The following is an 18,143-nucleotide window of genomic DNA, read 5'->3' as shown; positions in this document are numbered from 1 at the left end:
TCGCTAGTTCAAACTTATGCGCCCTCCAGAAGCTTGCGTTCTGCAAGTGAACGGCACCTTGTGGTGCCATCCCAAAGAGGCACAAAATCACTCTCACGGACCTTTTCCTGGACTGTGCCCAGCTGGTGGAATGACCTCCCGATCTCAATTCGAACGGTTGAGTCTTTAGCCATTTTCAAAAAACATCTAAAGACATCTTTTTCGCCAGCACCTGACCAACTAATACTAGCACTTACCTATTCTATTCTGTTCTGTTCTGTTCGGTTCTATTCCATTCTATTATTTAATTAAAAAAAAAAACCTAGCTATGTGTACTGTGTTAGACTAACTGAGACTTCTCATAGCACGTGTATACTGTTGTTCTCTCGTTGGTCTGATTGCTTTTATTGTTCTCATTTGTAAGTTGCTTTGGATAAAATCGTCTACTAAATGATTAAATGGTAATGTAATTCAGAACGCGGCAGCAAGATTAATTGTAATGAGCCAAAAAGAATGCACGTCACACCTCTGTTTATCAATTTGCACTAGCTACCAATAGCTGCTCGCATAAAATTCAAGGCATTAATGTTTGCCTACAAAACCACCACTGGCTCTGCACCCCTTTAACTAAATTCATCACTTCAGACTTATGTGCCCACTAGAAGCTTGCGTTCTGCAAGTGAATGTCGCTTTATTGTGCCATCCCAAAGAGGCACAAAATCACTTTCACTGACTTTTAAATTGAATGTTCCCTCCTGGTGGAATGACCTGCCCAACTCAATCTGAGCAACCGAATCCTTAGCCATCTTCAAGAATGAGCTAAAAACACATCTCTTCCATCTTTATTTGACCCTCTAACTCTAGCACTCTCTATCCTAATTATATTCTTTAAAAAAAAATCAGAATTTTATTCTTAAAAAAAAAATACAGAATTTTTGTATTCTGTCTTTTTTTTCTTTTTATTTATTATACAATTAACAAAAGCAAAAAAGGCCTCTAACTCTAGCTTGCGCTATTCTTTTTCTATTCTCGGTTTTCTTTATATTTATTATATAATAAAACAAAATTTAAATTGCTACGTGTACTTGTCCTCATTTGTAAGTCGCACAACCAGGACTCTTCCAAGAGCTGGTTGCCCAGCCAAACCGAGCAATTGATGGAGAAGGGTCTTGTCTAGACAAATAATTTCAGAAATTAAGTTGTGTAATAAAACTGCCACTAGTCAGTGGAAATTAATATTAGCTGGTTCAGTCCCAACACCTAAAGTACCAGGATGATGAAGATTTCAGCAAGACAATGATCCCAAACACAGCCAAATAAACTCTCAACTGGTTTCCGCAAAAGAAATGAAAGCTGCTAGAATGGCCCAGAATAGCTAGAATAGCCAATCACCTGACTTGAATCCAGTAGAAAGTAAGAACTAAAGATCAGAGTTCGTAAAGAGGTCCACAAAACCTTCAATATTTGAAGACTCTGTGGAAGAATGGGCCAAAATCACACCTGAGCAATGCATGCGACTAGTTTCTCCATATAGGAGGCGTCTTGAAGTTGCCATTAACAACAAAGGCATTTGTATAAAGTATTACATAAATTTCAGTAAGCGTGTTCAATACTTTATCCTTGGGTCATTCCATTTTATTACACAACATGGCATCACATTACAACTTATTAGTTTTGTTTTATTTGTATGTCATTTCATGTCAACAGCACCTTTAGAAATATATTTACTGAGAAAAATGGTGACGTTCAGTACTTATATACAGTGTATATATATATATATAATGGCTGTCAGTCAATTACAATTTTTAATCTAATTAATTACATGATGTGTCGATTAATTAATCTACATTTGGCTGTGAAAATACCCCCAAAAGATTATTTAATGCTATTTTTGTGTTAATCGAGAAATTATTAAGTAGACATTATAAATAGTAGCTTTAGAAAGGAATATTTTATTTGATTCAACAAACTATGAAACATAAAAGAAGATAATTTGAGAAACATCTGTTTTTTTCCCCATTCATGCAGTGGAAGTCATTGGTAACCAAAACAGCTTTTTTGCCAACATTCTTCAAAATACCTTATTTTATGTTCCACAAAATAAAGTAAGTCATTCAGGTTTGAGTAAATGATGGCATAATTAAAGTTTTTTTTTTTGGGTGAACTATTCCTTTTACATTTTTTCCCCCTATTTTTAATGAAATAATACTCTAAATAAGAAACTAAAACTGCCAGCAGGTGGCAGTAATTGTCTTTATGAGTCTTTTATTCAATTCGTTCAAACGGCTGATTCATTCAGGAATTCAGTAAACGGCTCACTTTATTAATGGGCCTTTGAATCATTGATTCGCCCGATTTGTTCAAAACACGGATTTATTCAGAAACTAAACACCACTGTGTTGCTCAGAGACGCACAACAGTTCTGCTGTGGCTTTATATGTAATATTTTTGTTGGCAAAACAGAGCAAAAACAGACAATATTGTGTTTAAAATACAACACAATATTAACCTCTTATTTACTGAACCGTTGTGTAAAATCACATTTGCAGTCGTGCTATTCGGGACAAACAGCACTCGTGTGATATTACTCTCGCTGCTCGTATGATATCGCTTATCATGTGATATAAATATGAGACAAAAACTCATACAGGAGCATTTTTGTCCCAATATCTTGAATTTTAGGCCATAGTTGCATTTATGAAGTTGTTGCTCTGCATAATATTTGTCAGCAGTCAACGATATGAAATGTAAGATGACGTACTTGTCTGGGGGCGGGGCCAGTGCGTTAACTGAGTAAAAATATTTTAATCACGTTATTTTTTCATAATTAATTAACGCATTAAACTGACAGCCCTAATATATATACACACACATATATATATAAAAAAAACAAGAGGACTGAATAAATTGACTGAAATTCAACAAGGACTGAATAAATTGATCAAAAGTGCCAGTAAAGATATTTATATTACAAAAGATTTCTATTTCAAATAAATGTTATTTTGAACTTTCTATTCATCAAAGAATCCTGAAAAATAAAATGAATCATAGTTTCCACAAAACTATTCGGCAGCACAACTTTTCAACATTGATAATAATCTGAAATATTTCTCAAGCAGCAAAGCAGCATATTACAATGATTTCTGAAGATCATGTGACACTGAAGACTGGAGTAATGATACTGAAAATTCAGCTTTGATCACAGCAATAAATTACATTGAAATGTATATTCACATAAAAAGTTATTATAAGTAAGGAATAACTGAAGACGGGCTGTTGAATTCTTAGAAAATAATGCACACCCAAGGTGATGATGCGGCCACGACGTGAAGCAGAATTCTTATTTTCTAAGAATTCAATGGCCTGGAGTCAATTATTCTGCTTATACTACAGTTACTGCACCTCAAGACATCGATCAGATGATATATGTCAAGGCATTTGTCTGGTTTTTGTCCTTAAAACGCTATTGTTCCGCTGGAACTGCTTCCGCGTTGTACAGATGTCGTAAGATAGAAAAGTGTTTATTACATTTGAAATATGGATATTTTTCTTACAAAAACGCATGGATTCTTTACAGGAGGCCTTTATTCACCCCACGGAGCCATGTGAGGCACTTTTTATTATGGATGCGTGCACTTTATTTAACATCTTTTGGACCGTTGAACAGAAACACCCGCCCACTGCAATGATAGAAGTGCCAGGCCAATTTTTAATATAACTCTGACTGTATTCGTCTGAAAGAAGAAAGTCATATACACCTAGGATGGCTTGAGGGTGAGTAAATAACAGGCTAATTTTATTTTTTGGGTGAACTAACCCTTTAAGAAACACTGTTTACATTCATGCATCCAAAGCAACTTGCAATGTAATCAGCAATTACCCCATCAAGTTCGGTCAGAAATCTTGGTTTAATCTTTGATGTAGCTGACTTTAAAAAATGTAGCTGACTTTCAAAGACCACTATGCAAAAACGGCTCGATCTTGCATGTTTGCATTGTACAACATCAGAAAGATCAGGCCCTTTCTAACGGAGCAAATTGTAAGTCGTTTTGGATAAAAGTGTCTGCTAAATGAATAAATGTAAATGTAATCAGGGTTTCAACATTTCCATTCTCTGGTAATTGACCTTGTATAACTTCACGTCATATACTACTAGTTGAACTGCAGGAAGTGGCTCGGGCAGAACATAGCCAGGGGCTTATCGACAATGAGGCTGTCATAAAAACAATTAGATTGAAATGATTTGGAAAGGCACTTATGTATTGTCCCATTCATCCTCTCAACAAAAACATTCATCTGTGGACGGTAGGTGCTCACAGGGTCCTTTCAATGTTGAGCACCTTGCATATGTGTCTGTTGAGCTACAAATATAAAATAGTCAAGTAAACGGAAAAGATGAAAGGGGTTGATACACACAAGAGCAGAAGTTAAAAAACAACACAACTTACCTTATTGCTAAACTCTGTCCCTTGATTTGTGAAAACTCTTTTCGGTGCCTCAAACTGGTGGACAAATTTTATTAGTAAATCTGTGACCTCTGTGGCAGATTTAGATTTTAAAGAAAAGGCTTGTGGCTACTTTGTCACGTCATCAATTACAGTACCGATTGCCATTGTCTGTCATTGTCAGTTTGCCAATGAGGTCCATCCCAACACACTCAAATGGCTGTTTAACCTAGGAAAATATAATATATAATATCTGGAAAGTGTTACATAATCTCTGCCTAACTGAATAATGTCTGCATGCTTTAGTTTTTATAATTATGAATTATTACATTTTGTGGAAAGGGGGTTGTCATCTTGGCTGCTGTTCACTACATCATGTTCACCATACCCCCGGGATTTTCTTAACTGTGTTTTCCACTGATGCTGCCTTGAAGTGTGAGTTCACCCGCAAATGAAAATAGTCATTATTTACTCGTTCTCATGCCTGTCAGACTTTGTTCCGTGTTTTGTGTGTATTTTTGCTCCCCATGTGCCCTCCTTGCCCATATTTGGTCCTGATTATGTTGATTTAATTCCAGGTGTTCCCCGTTTATTTCCATTGATCCCAGGTGTGTCTCGTCATCCCCTCGTCTTGTCATGTGTTTAAATAGTGTTCCCTGTTTTTAGTTCAGCGTCCGGTATTGTCCATGTCTACATGTGCTACATGAGTTTTACGTGTTTCCATTTTTGTGATTAAAGTTCTCTGGATTGATGTACTCCTCGTCTCCCTCCGTTCCTTGCACCGCACTCCACTCAGTAGTGCAACTGTGACAATGCCGTTCCAAACCCAAGAGGCTTTTGTTAGTTTATTTAACCCTCATGCTTTGTTCTGGTCATTTTGACCCAGAGATTAAACTTACCGACTTTGCTCACGCGAAGCATAACAACTTCCCAAAGTATTTTGATAATTTTTGTACTTGTAAATTAACATTTAATGTAAGGGATGAAATCTTTCTGTTGTCATTTGCATTGCAGCTGCAAGTTCTGCATCAAAATCCACATGCAACTTAAGGATTCAATAGACACTATTGCCTTTATCATAAAACTTTCATGTCTAAATAAATTCAAAATAATTTGTTGATTAAAAAATGGTTTTGCAAACATGTAATTTAACGTTTAACTATACATATTTTAGGACCGTCTCGATCCCCCAGTTAAATTAGAGTACTCAATTAAAAAAAATTAAAAATCATTCATTAGAGTTTACCCATTTTGATCCTCAATATAATACCATAAGCAATACACATTTCATGAACAAGAATCACACACCTAACAGCAATATAACATGGTAAATAATTATTATTATTGTTTTGTCTTGGTGGACTCCGGTTTCTAATAAACTGGTTTTTGCATCTGGTATTTATTAACTGAACTGTTCACTCTTAATAAAGGTACATGAGGAGTAACAACTGAATATATTGTCATATTTTTGCTGTTAGAAAAACTGAGAATTTAACACTGAAATCAATTTGATTCAAGACTAACCATTATCCTTTTCATTCAAGACAGATTTGTTCATTTTCAGTGTATATCTGTTATTCATAGTTATTTGTAATGAGACTTATATAATCACATTTTAGCACAGATTATGTACTGCCATTTTTAATAAAGATAACCTGGGGAAATATTAATTATTAAATATTTTAAACATTTGAATCAAAGATTTATATTCAGAGAGTCAAAATCAACTGTTTTAATCCTACCATAAATGTAATCCTTAAATATAATGCACTTCAACTAAATAAAGCTGAAATTTGATTTATTGCCTTTTATGTTCTGGGGAGAAACTGAGATGAAATAAGAAATGAGAAGTCAGTTTCTGTTAATAAATTAAATAGTTTAATATTTTTGCTAGCTCTGAAATTCATCATTTCCATTAAACCTGTACCGTATTATATTTATTTTCTAATGTAAAATAATATGATTTCAGCGAAAAGACTTTTATTTTGGTGTGGCGTTATGACGTCATAAGGCTACGCCGCGCTCCCGCGTCTTTGATTCGGCTGACAAAGGTGAGTGCTTTTAATAATTTCAAGTGTTTAATTTAATACAACTTATTTAGAGAATTGTATGTAAACTGTGCTTATCCTTTGAATCAGTTTATCTTAACACGAGTTCAGTCACTGGCGAGTACTGATGGAGAAACGGAGCTTTATAAACTCCGAGTCAACTGAATCGATTTCATTGTAAAATGATTCAGTGTTTTGAATTACTCGAATCGGCGCACATTTACGACTCCTGCTGATCAAAACAGTGTAAATAAACAAACAACTGTAATCACAACTTTTACAAACAAACTGCAAACGTTTTCATGAAAGTGGAATCTATTAAATTTAACCATTGAATGCCAGATGTATAACTAAACATTAAATGTATGTATCATTTGTGTTTGTAGTTCTAGTTGTAATTTGTGTCCTTTTATTAATTTTGAATGCTAGTGTTTTTTTTATATATATATATCAAGCTATTTAAGTCCATTAGCTCTCACTCTGACTGGCTCCCTCACTAGTGCGCTGACTACTGAACTAGGGAACTGATTGAGACACACCCAGAGATTTAGTGCATGTCTTTATGCATTTGAAAATGCAGTTTGTATTAGATTTTTTTCTGTTAATTTATTCTCTTAAAAACGCAGATAAATTCAATTGTGACCCAAAGCTGAACTCACTCATTTGATCCTTATTAAAATGTCCAGCTCTGCAGAATACTGAACAATCTAGTGTTAATCTTTTCAGTTATTAAAGGGAACCAATTATGCTCCTTTTTACAAGATATAATATTGGCCTTGGGTGTCCCCAAAATGTGAATTTTCAGCTCAAAATACCCCACAGATCATTTATTATAACAGCTGGAAAAATTCATTTTTTTTGTAGAGTTTTGGAGTGTATCACTTTATATACAATTGAGCTGCATATTCCCGCCCCGTCTCCAAAAGAGGTCGTCGCGTTTACGTCTCTCTGCTTTGCCCCACAGATCATTTATTATAACAGCTGGAAAAATTCATTTTTTTTGTAGTTTTGGAGTGTATCACTTTATATACAATTGAGCTGCATATTCACGCCCCATCTCCAAAAGAGGTCGTCGCGTTTACGTCTCTCTGCTTTACAAACATACCTATAAACAGCCGGTAGAAGAAACATAACTGAGAGCGAGACCACCGGTGTTCAGCCGTACATAAGGGAAGCCAAATGCGCTGAAAATGGGACGAAACGGCGCAATGTTACAGAACTGCGCAAACTAATGTCACAAGCGCAACACCGATCAATTAAAATACTTTAATACCGTACACAAACAAATGTGGTTAAAACGCTAAGCACTATAACGGTATGACATTCACAAAGGAGTCTGGAGTGAAATGATTTGCACAGACAAACGTATTTAGGTAGATTTTGAGGCGCATTACCTTGAAAAATGAAAGTAATCCACTGCGTCCTCAGCAGCTCAGATTTTGGTAGAAAATGAAGACTCTTAGGGTGTTCACACTTGTCACGTTTGGTTCGAATAAAACTAACTGGTGCGATTGCTCTGTTAGTGCGGTTCGTTTGAGTAAAAGTGTGAACGCTGCCATATGAACCCTGGTGCGCACCAAACAAGCGGACCGAGACCACTGAAAAGATGGGTCTCGGTCCGCTTCCAAACGAACTCTGGTGCAGTTAGAATGAAATATGAACGCAACACGGACCAAATACTTCTAAACAAACCAAAAACAGGAAGTAATGATAAGCTGCGATGCTATGCGACATGATTTGACGATGCGGTGTAACCAAAACAAAACGAGCAGAGGGCAAACGAGGAGGTAACGTGCCTTTTATAAGCTCTTTGTGAGTTTGCAGGTGGTGAAAATAAAATCATACACACGCAACAATGAGCGCGCTTATCCAGCAGACGGCATTAGGTGTGTTCGACTTAGTTGAATGCACCTTTTCCTCTTGTTTGGGGTGTTCGGTGAGTTCTGTTACGAAATATACGCCATTCAACCTGACCAATCAGGTTGTGAACGTAAAACGTATCACTATGCCTTTAGGTTCGGTTTCTTTAGGTTCGCTGTCAAAAATGGCAGTGTGAACGCTAAACGAACCAGGACCAAATGCATAATTTCCCTTTTTGGTCCGGACCAAATGAACCAAACTACAAGTGTGAACACACCCTTATGTTCAGTGTTGCGTCCAAACACAGAACACGGGGGTTGCTTGCGAGACATTGTTGACGTTTCAGCTGCTCGAGCACGGAGAAAATGAAGGACAGCGTACAACCGCTGAGGGCAGAAACTATAGCAATGCAGGGCTGTCAATCAACCCCTGTGGCCCGGGCCTACGCAATGTGACGTCACACTGCATGAGAATCAAAACGGCAGGCCTAGTGAGACTGATTTGGTTTAAAATGGATTTAAAAATGAGAAATGGGTGCATTTTTATCATTGTAGGGTGGTTGTGTTCACACACTGCCAACACAATAATGTCCGAATACCATGTAAAAGTGGATTTTGTATAATAGGTATAAAAACTATTTCTGTAAATGCAACAACCAGGTTGTGGATTGCAATCCTAATTGTGAAAAATAATATATAGGTACACCCCTCCATCGAGATCTAAAATGGAGATTTTTGGTCATTTTTCTTTTGGCTTGTCAATTTAATACAATAAACTAGTTTTATATATTTTTGATATAAGACTCTTTTTCTTTTAAAGCTGGGCTCACACTGTGTGATTTTTAATAGTCCTTTACCATTGTTGCTTGTCAGATTGTACGAACATGATGATCATGACACACTGTGGGGTCTCAGCTGTCATTAATGTCAGACTGTACGACAGTGAAGGCGTGTTAAAAACTGGTGCGCGCACGAAGACTGTTTTACATTATCAACCCATATACGTTCAGTGACTGCGAGCTGCATTGCACGCGGGGCTGTAATGTTGGCTATCATGAAAAGTGTGTGAACGGCGGCAATACCGGCGTATTTAAAGAGCAGGTCATATGGTATTTTAAAGTGTCCTAATATTGTGATGGAATCCCCTACAACAGATTTAAATGCATCTAAGGTCAGAAAACATTGTAATTTTCTCAGAATATACATTTAATATTAGAGTCATTTGCCAATGATTTCGAAACGATTCGTTCCAAGCAAGTTCGGAGCAAACCCCTCCCTTCCATAAGCATACTCTGCTCTGATTGGTCAGCTGGCCAAGCCTGTTGTGATTGGCACAGAGAGGAGCCCTTAAGCAAGTTAGCGAGCGCTACCATTGACAAAGCACTTTTGCATAAAACAATAATATAGTGCTCCAATCTGTTGTTATACTAATGACATAAAATACAAAAACACTTGCAATCCGTTCTTATAATAATGACATAAAATACAAAAAGTAGTTTAGCTGCTAAACTGTGAACACTTAAAACAATAATGGTGGATATGTTAGCCGAGTGCTAACATGACTAACTGATGAAACAATACAGTTTGTAAACCAAAATATGTCTACTGTAATGTTTGAAGATTGACAGACTAAAGACGCTCTGTGTCTTCACTTTTAATCAGAACGCAGAACAGCTGTATCAGGCGCAGCAGCCTAACTAACTCGCTCGTCTCTCCCGCATTAACCCTATAACTGCCAGTGCAGCAAAATAAACAGCACTTTCACAATGATTATAAAGTCTGTGTGCTACACTACATTCTTTATTATTAAACGATGTAATTAGAACAACGTCAGTCTACATTAATCGACACATTCTTAGGAAATAGTGGGTTCACAGCGAATTAGAACTACTTCAGTAAGACAGTAATATCGTGCTTTACCTGGAAACCTAAAGCTGCACTATGTATACATCACATATTAGCAAAAAAACTTGATATTTTGAGCACTCTATTGAAAATGTGGGGATTATGCAAATGTGTTACCCAATGACGTATACCGGTAACAGGCAAAAGATTCGAAAATATAACGACTCGTTAAGGCGAATCGACTCTCTTTTGAGAGACAATATCTTTATTTATCATGCACTTTTTTGATTATCAACTTTGCAGATTGTTTTCATTTAAGGATAGCTACGTTATAAACTGCAAAAGAGATATTTTTCAAAATCCCATATGACCTGCTCTTTAAGAAGAATAGTGCAAGCAGCACTACACACCAACATGAAAACAGCAGTGCAACTGGTGTTTATAATAGCAAAGGCAACGTATCAGATGAATTCCGTGAGCGGAAGACGAGAGCACCGGAGTTTAGGGCAGTCTCTAACATTAATTCTGATCATGGCTAGTCTTAAAAAACGAAGACAGTTTGACGTTCATCGTAGGAGAAGTCACAATGCAGGACTGTGCGCCAAAACTTCTGACACTACCAGAATTTCGTTAAAATTTGATTGCAACAGCCATTAATCGGCTGTCGGTGAACATGTCAAACTACCTGTAACGAATTAGTCCACTGAAGGCGAGCGTAGTGAGAACCCAAGTGCAGCTTTATTTAAACAAGGTGAAATCCAAACATCCAAACAATAATGAAGACTAGAGACACACACTTGACATGACATGACATGAACAGACTTGACGAGGCATCAACAGACTAGACTCACCGACAGCAGGTTACAACATTAATACACGACAAAGACTGTGGGAACATGATGGCTACTTATATCAGACAACGAGGGTCACATGACAAGAACAAACCAATGGGAAACAAGACACAGGACTAGGACAACCAATCAGAACATGACACATACACAAGGCAGTAGGACTACCAATCAGAACATGACACATACACAAGGCAGAGATACATGAGGGCAAGGGAAGCATGACACTGACAGCATGAAACAATTACAAAATAAAAGACTTGGAAACATTAACAAGACAAAACCCAAACACCACATTACATATCCCCCCTCTAAGGGCGGCTCCAGACGCCCAAACAAACCAAACCAAAATCCAACAAGTCCAGGAGGGTGGTGGAGTGGAGGCGGAACTGGGGGAGGGACGGAGGGCCAGGCCCATGAAGCGGAACAGGCAGAGCAGGAAGCCATGGCGGAGCAGGCAGAGCGGGGGGCCATGGCGGAGCAGGCAGAATAGGGCAGACTGTGAGTTCATGAACGGCCTCCATGGCCGTGACAGGACAGACAGTGAGTTCAAGAACGGCCTCCATGGCCGTGACAGGGCAGACAGCGAGTTCGTGAATGGCCTCCGTGGCCGTGACAGGGCAGACAATGAGTTTGTGAACGGCCTCCGTGGCCGTGATGTTGCGAATCCATGTGTTTTTGTAAGAAAAATATCCATATTTCAAATGTAATAAACACTTTTCTCTCACTTCCAGTATCTGTCATACACGGAAGCCGTGCTGGGGGATGGCGTAAGACGCGCGGCGTTGTGTGATTAGTGACGAATGCGGAGAGACAGCAAAACAAAACGCCGGTCACGAATTAGAAGTACAAGCCGAAGATTTGCAAAGAAAAATGTTGGAGGCACGAGACTAGCATATCTCAGAGGTGCGCGCGCTGTGCATACGTCATACGCCTTCTGCCGGAACGCCTTCCGCATATGAAAGATAACGGAAGTGAGAGAAAAGTGTTTATTACGTTTGAAATATGGATATTTTTCTTACAAAAACACATGGATTCAGTACAGATTCACCCCCCGGAGCCGTGTGAGGCACGTTTTATTATGTATGCGCGCGCTTTATTTGACGACTTGTGGATTGTTCAACTGCAACACCCGCTGACTGCAATGATAGAGCTTGGAATAGCCAGGACAATTTTTTATATAACTCCGACTGGATTCGTCTGAAAGAAGAAAGTCATATACACCTAGGATGCTTCGAGGGTGAGTAAAACTGATTTTCATTTTTGGGTGTACTATAACCCTTTTCTCTTTCACACTTTTTCCTATTGTGTTGACAGCAAAATGTTAAACGAATTGTATCTTGACAGATGAATAAAAATGTAAAAATACAATTTTTGTACAACCTATTTTTATTTTCTCTGTGATACGTTTTTACTACTGTGTTGACAGCAAAATATTAAACATTGTATCTTCACAAGATGAATAAAATAATAAATCAAATTTTTGTGCATACTACATTTTGTCATCTATCTCTTTCAGTAGTGGAAATTTAAATGTGAGGTTCTGGAAACAAGATTTAAATTTAGCAGGGACGGTCGGGTTGGGAAGAAAATTACTCCAAGAGGACAGTGGGTGAACAAACAGTGAATATGCGGAATATAACCAGGCGGGAGTTTTTGGTTTTTGGATGTTTTTGAAGGAGTTATGGTTGATGTGCCTAACTGGATGGTGAAATTGTGATGAAACTATGGGTTTGCTGGAACCACAAGCAGTTCTGTCTTGGCAAGGTTGAGTTGAAGGTGATGGTCCTTCATTCAGCAAGAAATGTCTGTTAGACAAGCTGAGATGTGAGCAGCTATTGTCGGATCATCAGGATGGAATGAGAGGTAGAGTTGAGTGTCATCAGCACAGTGATATGAAATTATATGTTTCTGAATGACAGAACCTAATGATGCCGTGTACACAGAGAAGAGAAGTGGTCCAGGAACTGAGCCCTGAGGCACCCCAGTAGTTAGATGTTGCGACTTGGACACCTCTCCAATGGCGCTTTTCCACTGCATGGTACGGCTCGGTACGGTTCACTTTTGTGGGGTTTTCCACTGGGTACAGTACCTGGTACTTTTTTTAGTACCACCTCGGTTGAGGTTCCAAGCGAACCGTACCGTTACCAAAACGTGACGTGTAAACTCTGCTGATCACGGATTGGCCGGAGAGAATCGTCACTACCTGCGTCACTGAACTTGCGACACAAACACAACAGAACCGCTAGATTTAAATCAGCACAGCCAGCGAAGGATCGAACGCAACTGTTTTGAACGAGCGCACCTTTTTTTAACAACCAAAAAGTGGTTGTTTCGTAGTTTGTTGAGGAAGTACAGACATTCCTCTCGTTGGTAGCAGAGGAGCGGATCTAGCGAGAGCTTGATAGGGCGACGCAGAATGAAAAAGTTTTTCAGGAGTCGCGGCATAGGTGGTGCAACTATAACGACATGTGAATAATCCCGCCCATTCTAAAGCGATACTAAACTGCAGTGGAAACGCACACCGAGCCGTGCTGTGCCGAGTCGTACCACGCAGTGGAAAAGCGCCACAAGATACCTTGAAGGACCAATCTGAGAGGTAAGACTCAAACCACTGGAGTGAGGTTCCTGAGATGCCCTTTGCCAATAGGGTTGACCGGAGGATCTAGTGGTTAATCATGTCTAAAGCAGTGGACAGATCCAGCAAGATAAGTATTGAAGATTTGGAATCCACTCTTGCCAGTCTTAGGGCTTCAACAACTGAGAGCAAGGCAGTCTCGGTTGAATGTCCACTTCTGAAACCAGACTGGTTGCTGTCGAGGAGGTTGTTCTGTGTGAGAAAGGCAGAGACTTGGTTGAACACAGCTCGTTCAAGTGTTTTTGCAATGAAAGGAAGAAGGGAAACCAGTTAATATGATTCATTAATTAATAATGGGCAATGACTTAGTATGTGGATGCACAAGAGCACTAGCTATTAAATCACGGGAACTTTTATTTTGGCAGAATGCAACGCATTCACAGCACTGCGCATACGCGATTTAGTATTGCATCAGCCGTTACCTGTCTCCAGCGAGAACCAGTTGTAAGATTCTGTGGCAGACAACAGTTATATGATCATTCTTAAGTTCCTTTGAGTGTTTAAAGTTGTGTGCGTCCAGAGAGAAAGTGAGTATTGTAAATTTCACTCATTCACTGTTATTCGAGCTGAGTTAGTTTCGGTTTACTGAATAGAGAATATAAGAGTGATGATATGAAATGGATGATAATGTAAAGTATAGTAGTATTTGAGTTCACATCCAATGTGAAGTGTAGTAACTTTTATGATGTTTAAGCTGTTTATGTTTCATAATACCCTGCTTTGTTGTATTCAAAAGCTATATTGTGTTGATGTTTGGGGGAAGGCAGTAGTTTCTTAGCACTTTATATGTTGTTGTTGTTGTTGTTGTTATTAATGTGAGCATACTGATGTTGTGGATTGTGATAAGAAGCATTGTTTGTTAGAATATATCTTTATTTAATTTGTTGCAGACCACACACACTCGAGTAGCTGACACTTCTAAGGACATAAAGTACAAGACGATACTGCTCTGCACCAGTACTCATGCTCACCTCCTATATGCAAACAAAGAACATTGATTAATGCACCTCGCTACCACCTGGCTCCCCCTCTATTGCATATGCTTGTACCAATAAACCGTTGAACTCGATTTCTTCTCCGCTCTGGTGTTGTAACCCAGGGGTTCTCAAACCTGTCCTGGAGGACCCCTAGCCCTGCAGATTTTGTATGTCTCCCTTATCAGACACACCCAATTCATGTCTTGCAGTCTCTATTAACGAGCTGACGAGTTGAATCGTACGTGTTAGATAAGGGAGACATACAAAATGTGCAGGGCTAAGGGTCCTCCAGGACAGGTTTGAGAACCACTGTTCTAACCGGCACACCCGGACCAACTCCACCTCCTTAGCTCTGACTAGCACCTTACAGTCCTTTGCCCCTCAGCTGCACAGGTTTTAAAGAGACAGCACCGCTTTTAAAATGAAACCTGCTGCAGTCTGTGACATTGATTTAAATCAAAGAACAAAAGAAAAAAGAGAAATCACTCACCACTCTGATTGACTTTTAATAAAGATTAATTTATATTCAATTAATAGTTTATGCATATACAATTTATAGTTTGTGAAGGTTGTTTTAGGTTCACGATGTTTCAAAGCCTATTAAATGTTACAAATAATGTTTTTTTATTATTATACAGCAATAATGTCTGATTAAAAGCTAAAATTGGGAGTAAAATGCATTTAATAAAGACATCAGTAGCAGTATTTGTATAGATGAGACTGGTCGTCATTAATAGTAAGCTACTTGGTAAAAGATGCCTTTAAACTGCATATTTTAAATACACAATATTTGTTGTTTTACATTAATTTGGAGATTCATTGTGAAATTGTTTGTCACATTATTTTTTTTAATTGATTGACAGCACTAGTCTAAATGTTTGATGTCTGTTGCTTTGTGCCATTAAAACTGGTGTTAACTTGTATTTTTCTTATTTCACCTCAGACCTGATGGCGCTGAAACAGCAGAGCCAAGAACTGAATGAAACGAAAGACAAAGATCAAAATGAGAAACATCATGATTTCAAAACTGAAGAAGAATCCATTAGTTGCTCACAGACTGAAAAGACTTCCTCACCAAAAGATAAAAAAACACAAACTACAAACCTTAATTCACACTTAAGAATTCACACTGGAGAGAGCTCTTACACCTGCCAACAGTGTGGAGAAATTTTCAATCGAAAAGAAAGCCTTAAATTCCACATGAAAATTCACATTAAAAAGAAACCGTTAAAATGCTTTCAGTGTGGAAAGAGTTTTACACAGAAATGTCACCTTAATGCCCACATGATCATTCACTCTGGAGAGAGACCTTACACCTGCGAACAGTGTGGGAGAAGTTTCAAACGAAATAGAGATCTTAAGACTCACATGAGAATTCACACTGGAGAGAAACCCTACATATGTAATCAGTGTGGAAAGAGTTTTACACAAAATAGTCAACTTAATGTCCACATGAGAAGTCACACTGGAGAGAGACCTTACACCTGCAAACTGTGTGGGAAGAGTTTTACACGAAATGCAGAACGTAAGACTCACATGATAATTCACACTGGAGAGAGACCTTACACCTGCAAACAGTGTGGGAAGAGTTTTACACAAAATGCAGAACTTAAGACTCACATGAGAATTCACACTAGAGAGAGACCTTACACCTGCAAACAGTGTGGGAAGAGATTGAGATATAAAGAAAGCCTTAATTATCACATGAGGATTCATTCAAGAGAGAACAGTTTTTAATGTCGTCATTGTGGAAATAGTTTAAAAAATGCAAAATTAAGATTCACATGAGAGTTCACACTGGAGAGAAGCCTCACAAGTGTTTTCAGTCTGAGAAGAGTTTCAGAAGTCAAAGCAGCATGACGACATTTGAAAACTTATTCTGGGAAGAAATGTACATTTTCCTCAGAGTGACATGGTTTAGAAAAAGGGGCTATTTCTACAATCATCTGTACATTCATTCTGGAAGACATTCAATTGTGGTCAGAGTAATAAAACATTTTCTTCCATCACACTTGCAGATGCATGTAAAAAAAGTCATGCAAATGTAAGACTGTTTGTGTTCTTTGTTAAAGAGTATGACAAGAAAAAATGCTGTTTGAAATCAAGGCTTTAAAGCTGAAAGTGGTCAACATTTGACTCACCTCCATGATTACTTTTTTTTTAAACTTCACTTGACTTTAATTTCACCTCTTTAATGCTTCACCATAAGTTTTATTGTATTTTATTTTGTGCATTTGTACTCCAGTGACCATACCTGACCGTCTTCTTTGCTGTAGTTTCAAATATTGTATGGTTGCAGTAGATTCCCTGTAATTTCAACTATAGAGGTGTCACTCAATTTCATGTATTGATTCCTCGGAATCAAAATATTAGTCAAAATTCGACCTTTCTGGAAAATGCAACAATGTAATTGAAAGATTATAACTAAATCGACATAAACAGAACAAAATGGCTTGTTTCCATTGAATCTAGGTGGTTTTTTAGCTTATTATTTAGTCAAATCAATTTAAATTTTACGACAGTGTTTTAGTATCACGTAAAAATAAGTCATAATATTTTGACAATAAAATCAAAATGACGAGAATAAAGCCATAGCCAGATGAGATTAAAGTCTTAGCAAGGCCAGTATATTCCATGAATAATGTTAATTCATGTGAAAATTCAACCACCATCTGTGGAGTCCAAACTTTAATTCTTCACATGTATTTAATTAAAAACAGCAATAAAACGTTCTAAAGGTTGAAGTAAGCACCAGCTCCTTAACTTAAGTAATATTGTTGTCTTTTCTGAGGTAAATAACATTTAAGTGATGACTACTCCTCACTTCAAAAAGCTGTTTTATTGACAGTATAATAATTGATTGGAAATTAATCCGCTTTAAAATTCTCTCAATTTTATCACAAAACACAAATTATAATTTTTTTTTTCCTCTTTATTACAAGTTATACAACAATATAAACAAGAAAGAACATAAAAAGAAATTGTTTGTCGTTTCTCCGATCACAAATGCAGACATGGTTTTATGTTCATGCAGCGCGATACGCAATGCAACGCGTAAAAAAACAGTATAAGTCATTATAATCAGTAATAATGTGCCCACTGGATGCAACAAATGCCTCGTTTATAATGGGTTTTATTGTTTTTGCCTTGTCGCGCTGGGACTCTGCATCACAGTATGGTAGGGGCGTTACACAAAATAATGTTCTTTTTAGCAACATCATATGACCCCTTTAAGTTGGAGGTAGAGATACGGGGGACTGGCTTCATTGCATCAGATATATGTAAAGCATACTGTTTCTGTATTCATATACAGTATATATATATATATATATTAAAATCAGTTGCCAGGCTACTAAAACGCCATTATACAATTTAATGTTGTAATATCTGGATAAGTCTACTGATTGTGGAACCGTGGAAAAACCAGGCAACTTTAAATTTAGAAATCAAGAAAAGCATGGAAATATTGTAGTTATGCTCAGCTCTAAAAAAAAAATTTATTAG

At 37.7% G+C, this 18,143-nt stretch overlaps 1 protein-coding gene across 1 annotated transcript; it reads left to right on the top strand.

Moving 5' to 3' along the window:
- The first annotated feature begins 6,456 nt into the window (after positions 1–6,456).
- LOC107692183 (gastrula zinc finger protein XlCGF49.1-like) lies at positions 6,457–17,063 on the top strand. The gene is made up of 2 exons (XM_016491146.1): positions 6,457–6,475; positions 15,583–17,063. The coding sequence occupies exon 2, from the start codon at positions 15,588–15,590 to the stop codon at positions 16,374–16,376; it is 789 nt and encodes a 262-aa protein (XP_016346632.1). The 5' UTR covers positions 6,457–6,475; positions 15,583–15,587; the 3' UTR covers positions 16,377–17,063.
- The last annotated feature ends 1,080 nt before the right edge of the window (positions 17,064–18,143 follow it).

Source organism: Sinocyclocheilus anshuiensis, unplaced genomic scaffold (assembly GCF_001515605.1).
Source record: "Sinocyclocheilus anshuiensis isolate Anshui unplaced genomic scaffold, SAMN03320099.WGS_v1.1 scaffold998, whole genome shotgun sequence".
NCBI classification, from domain to species: Eukaryota; Metazoa; Chordata; class Actinopteri; order Cypriniformes; family Cyprinidae; genus Sinocyclocheilus; species Sinocyclocheilus anshuiensis.
Note: the sequence above shows the minus strand (reverse complement) of the source record. Positions and strands in the feature narration are given on the sequence as shown.

Excerpts from the sequence above, each read along its gene's own strand:
- LOC107692183 (XM_016491146.1), top strand. The coding sequence starts at position 15,588 with ATGGCGCTGAAACAGCAGAGCCAAGAACTGAATGAAACGAAAGACAAA.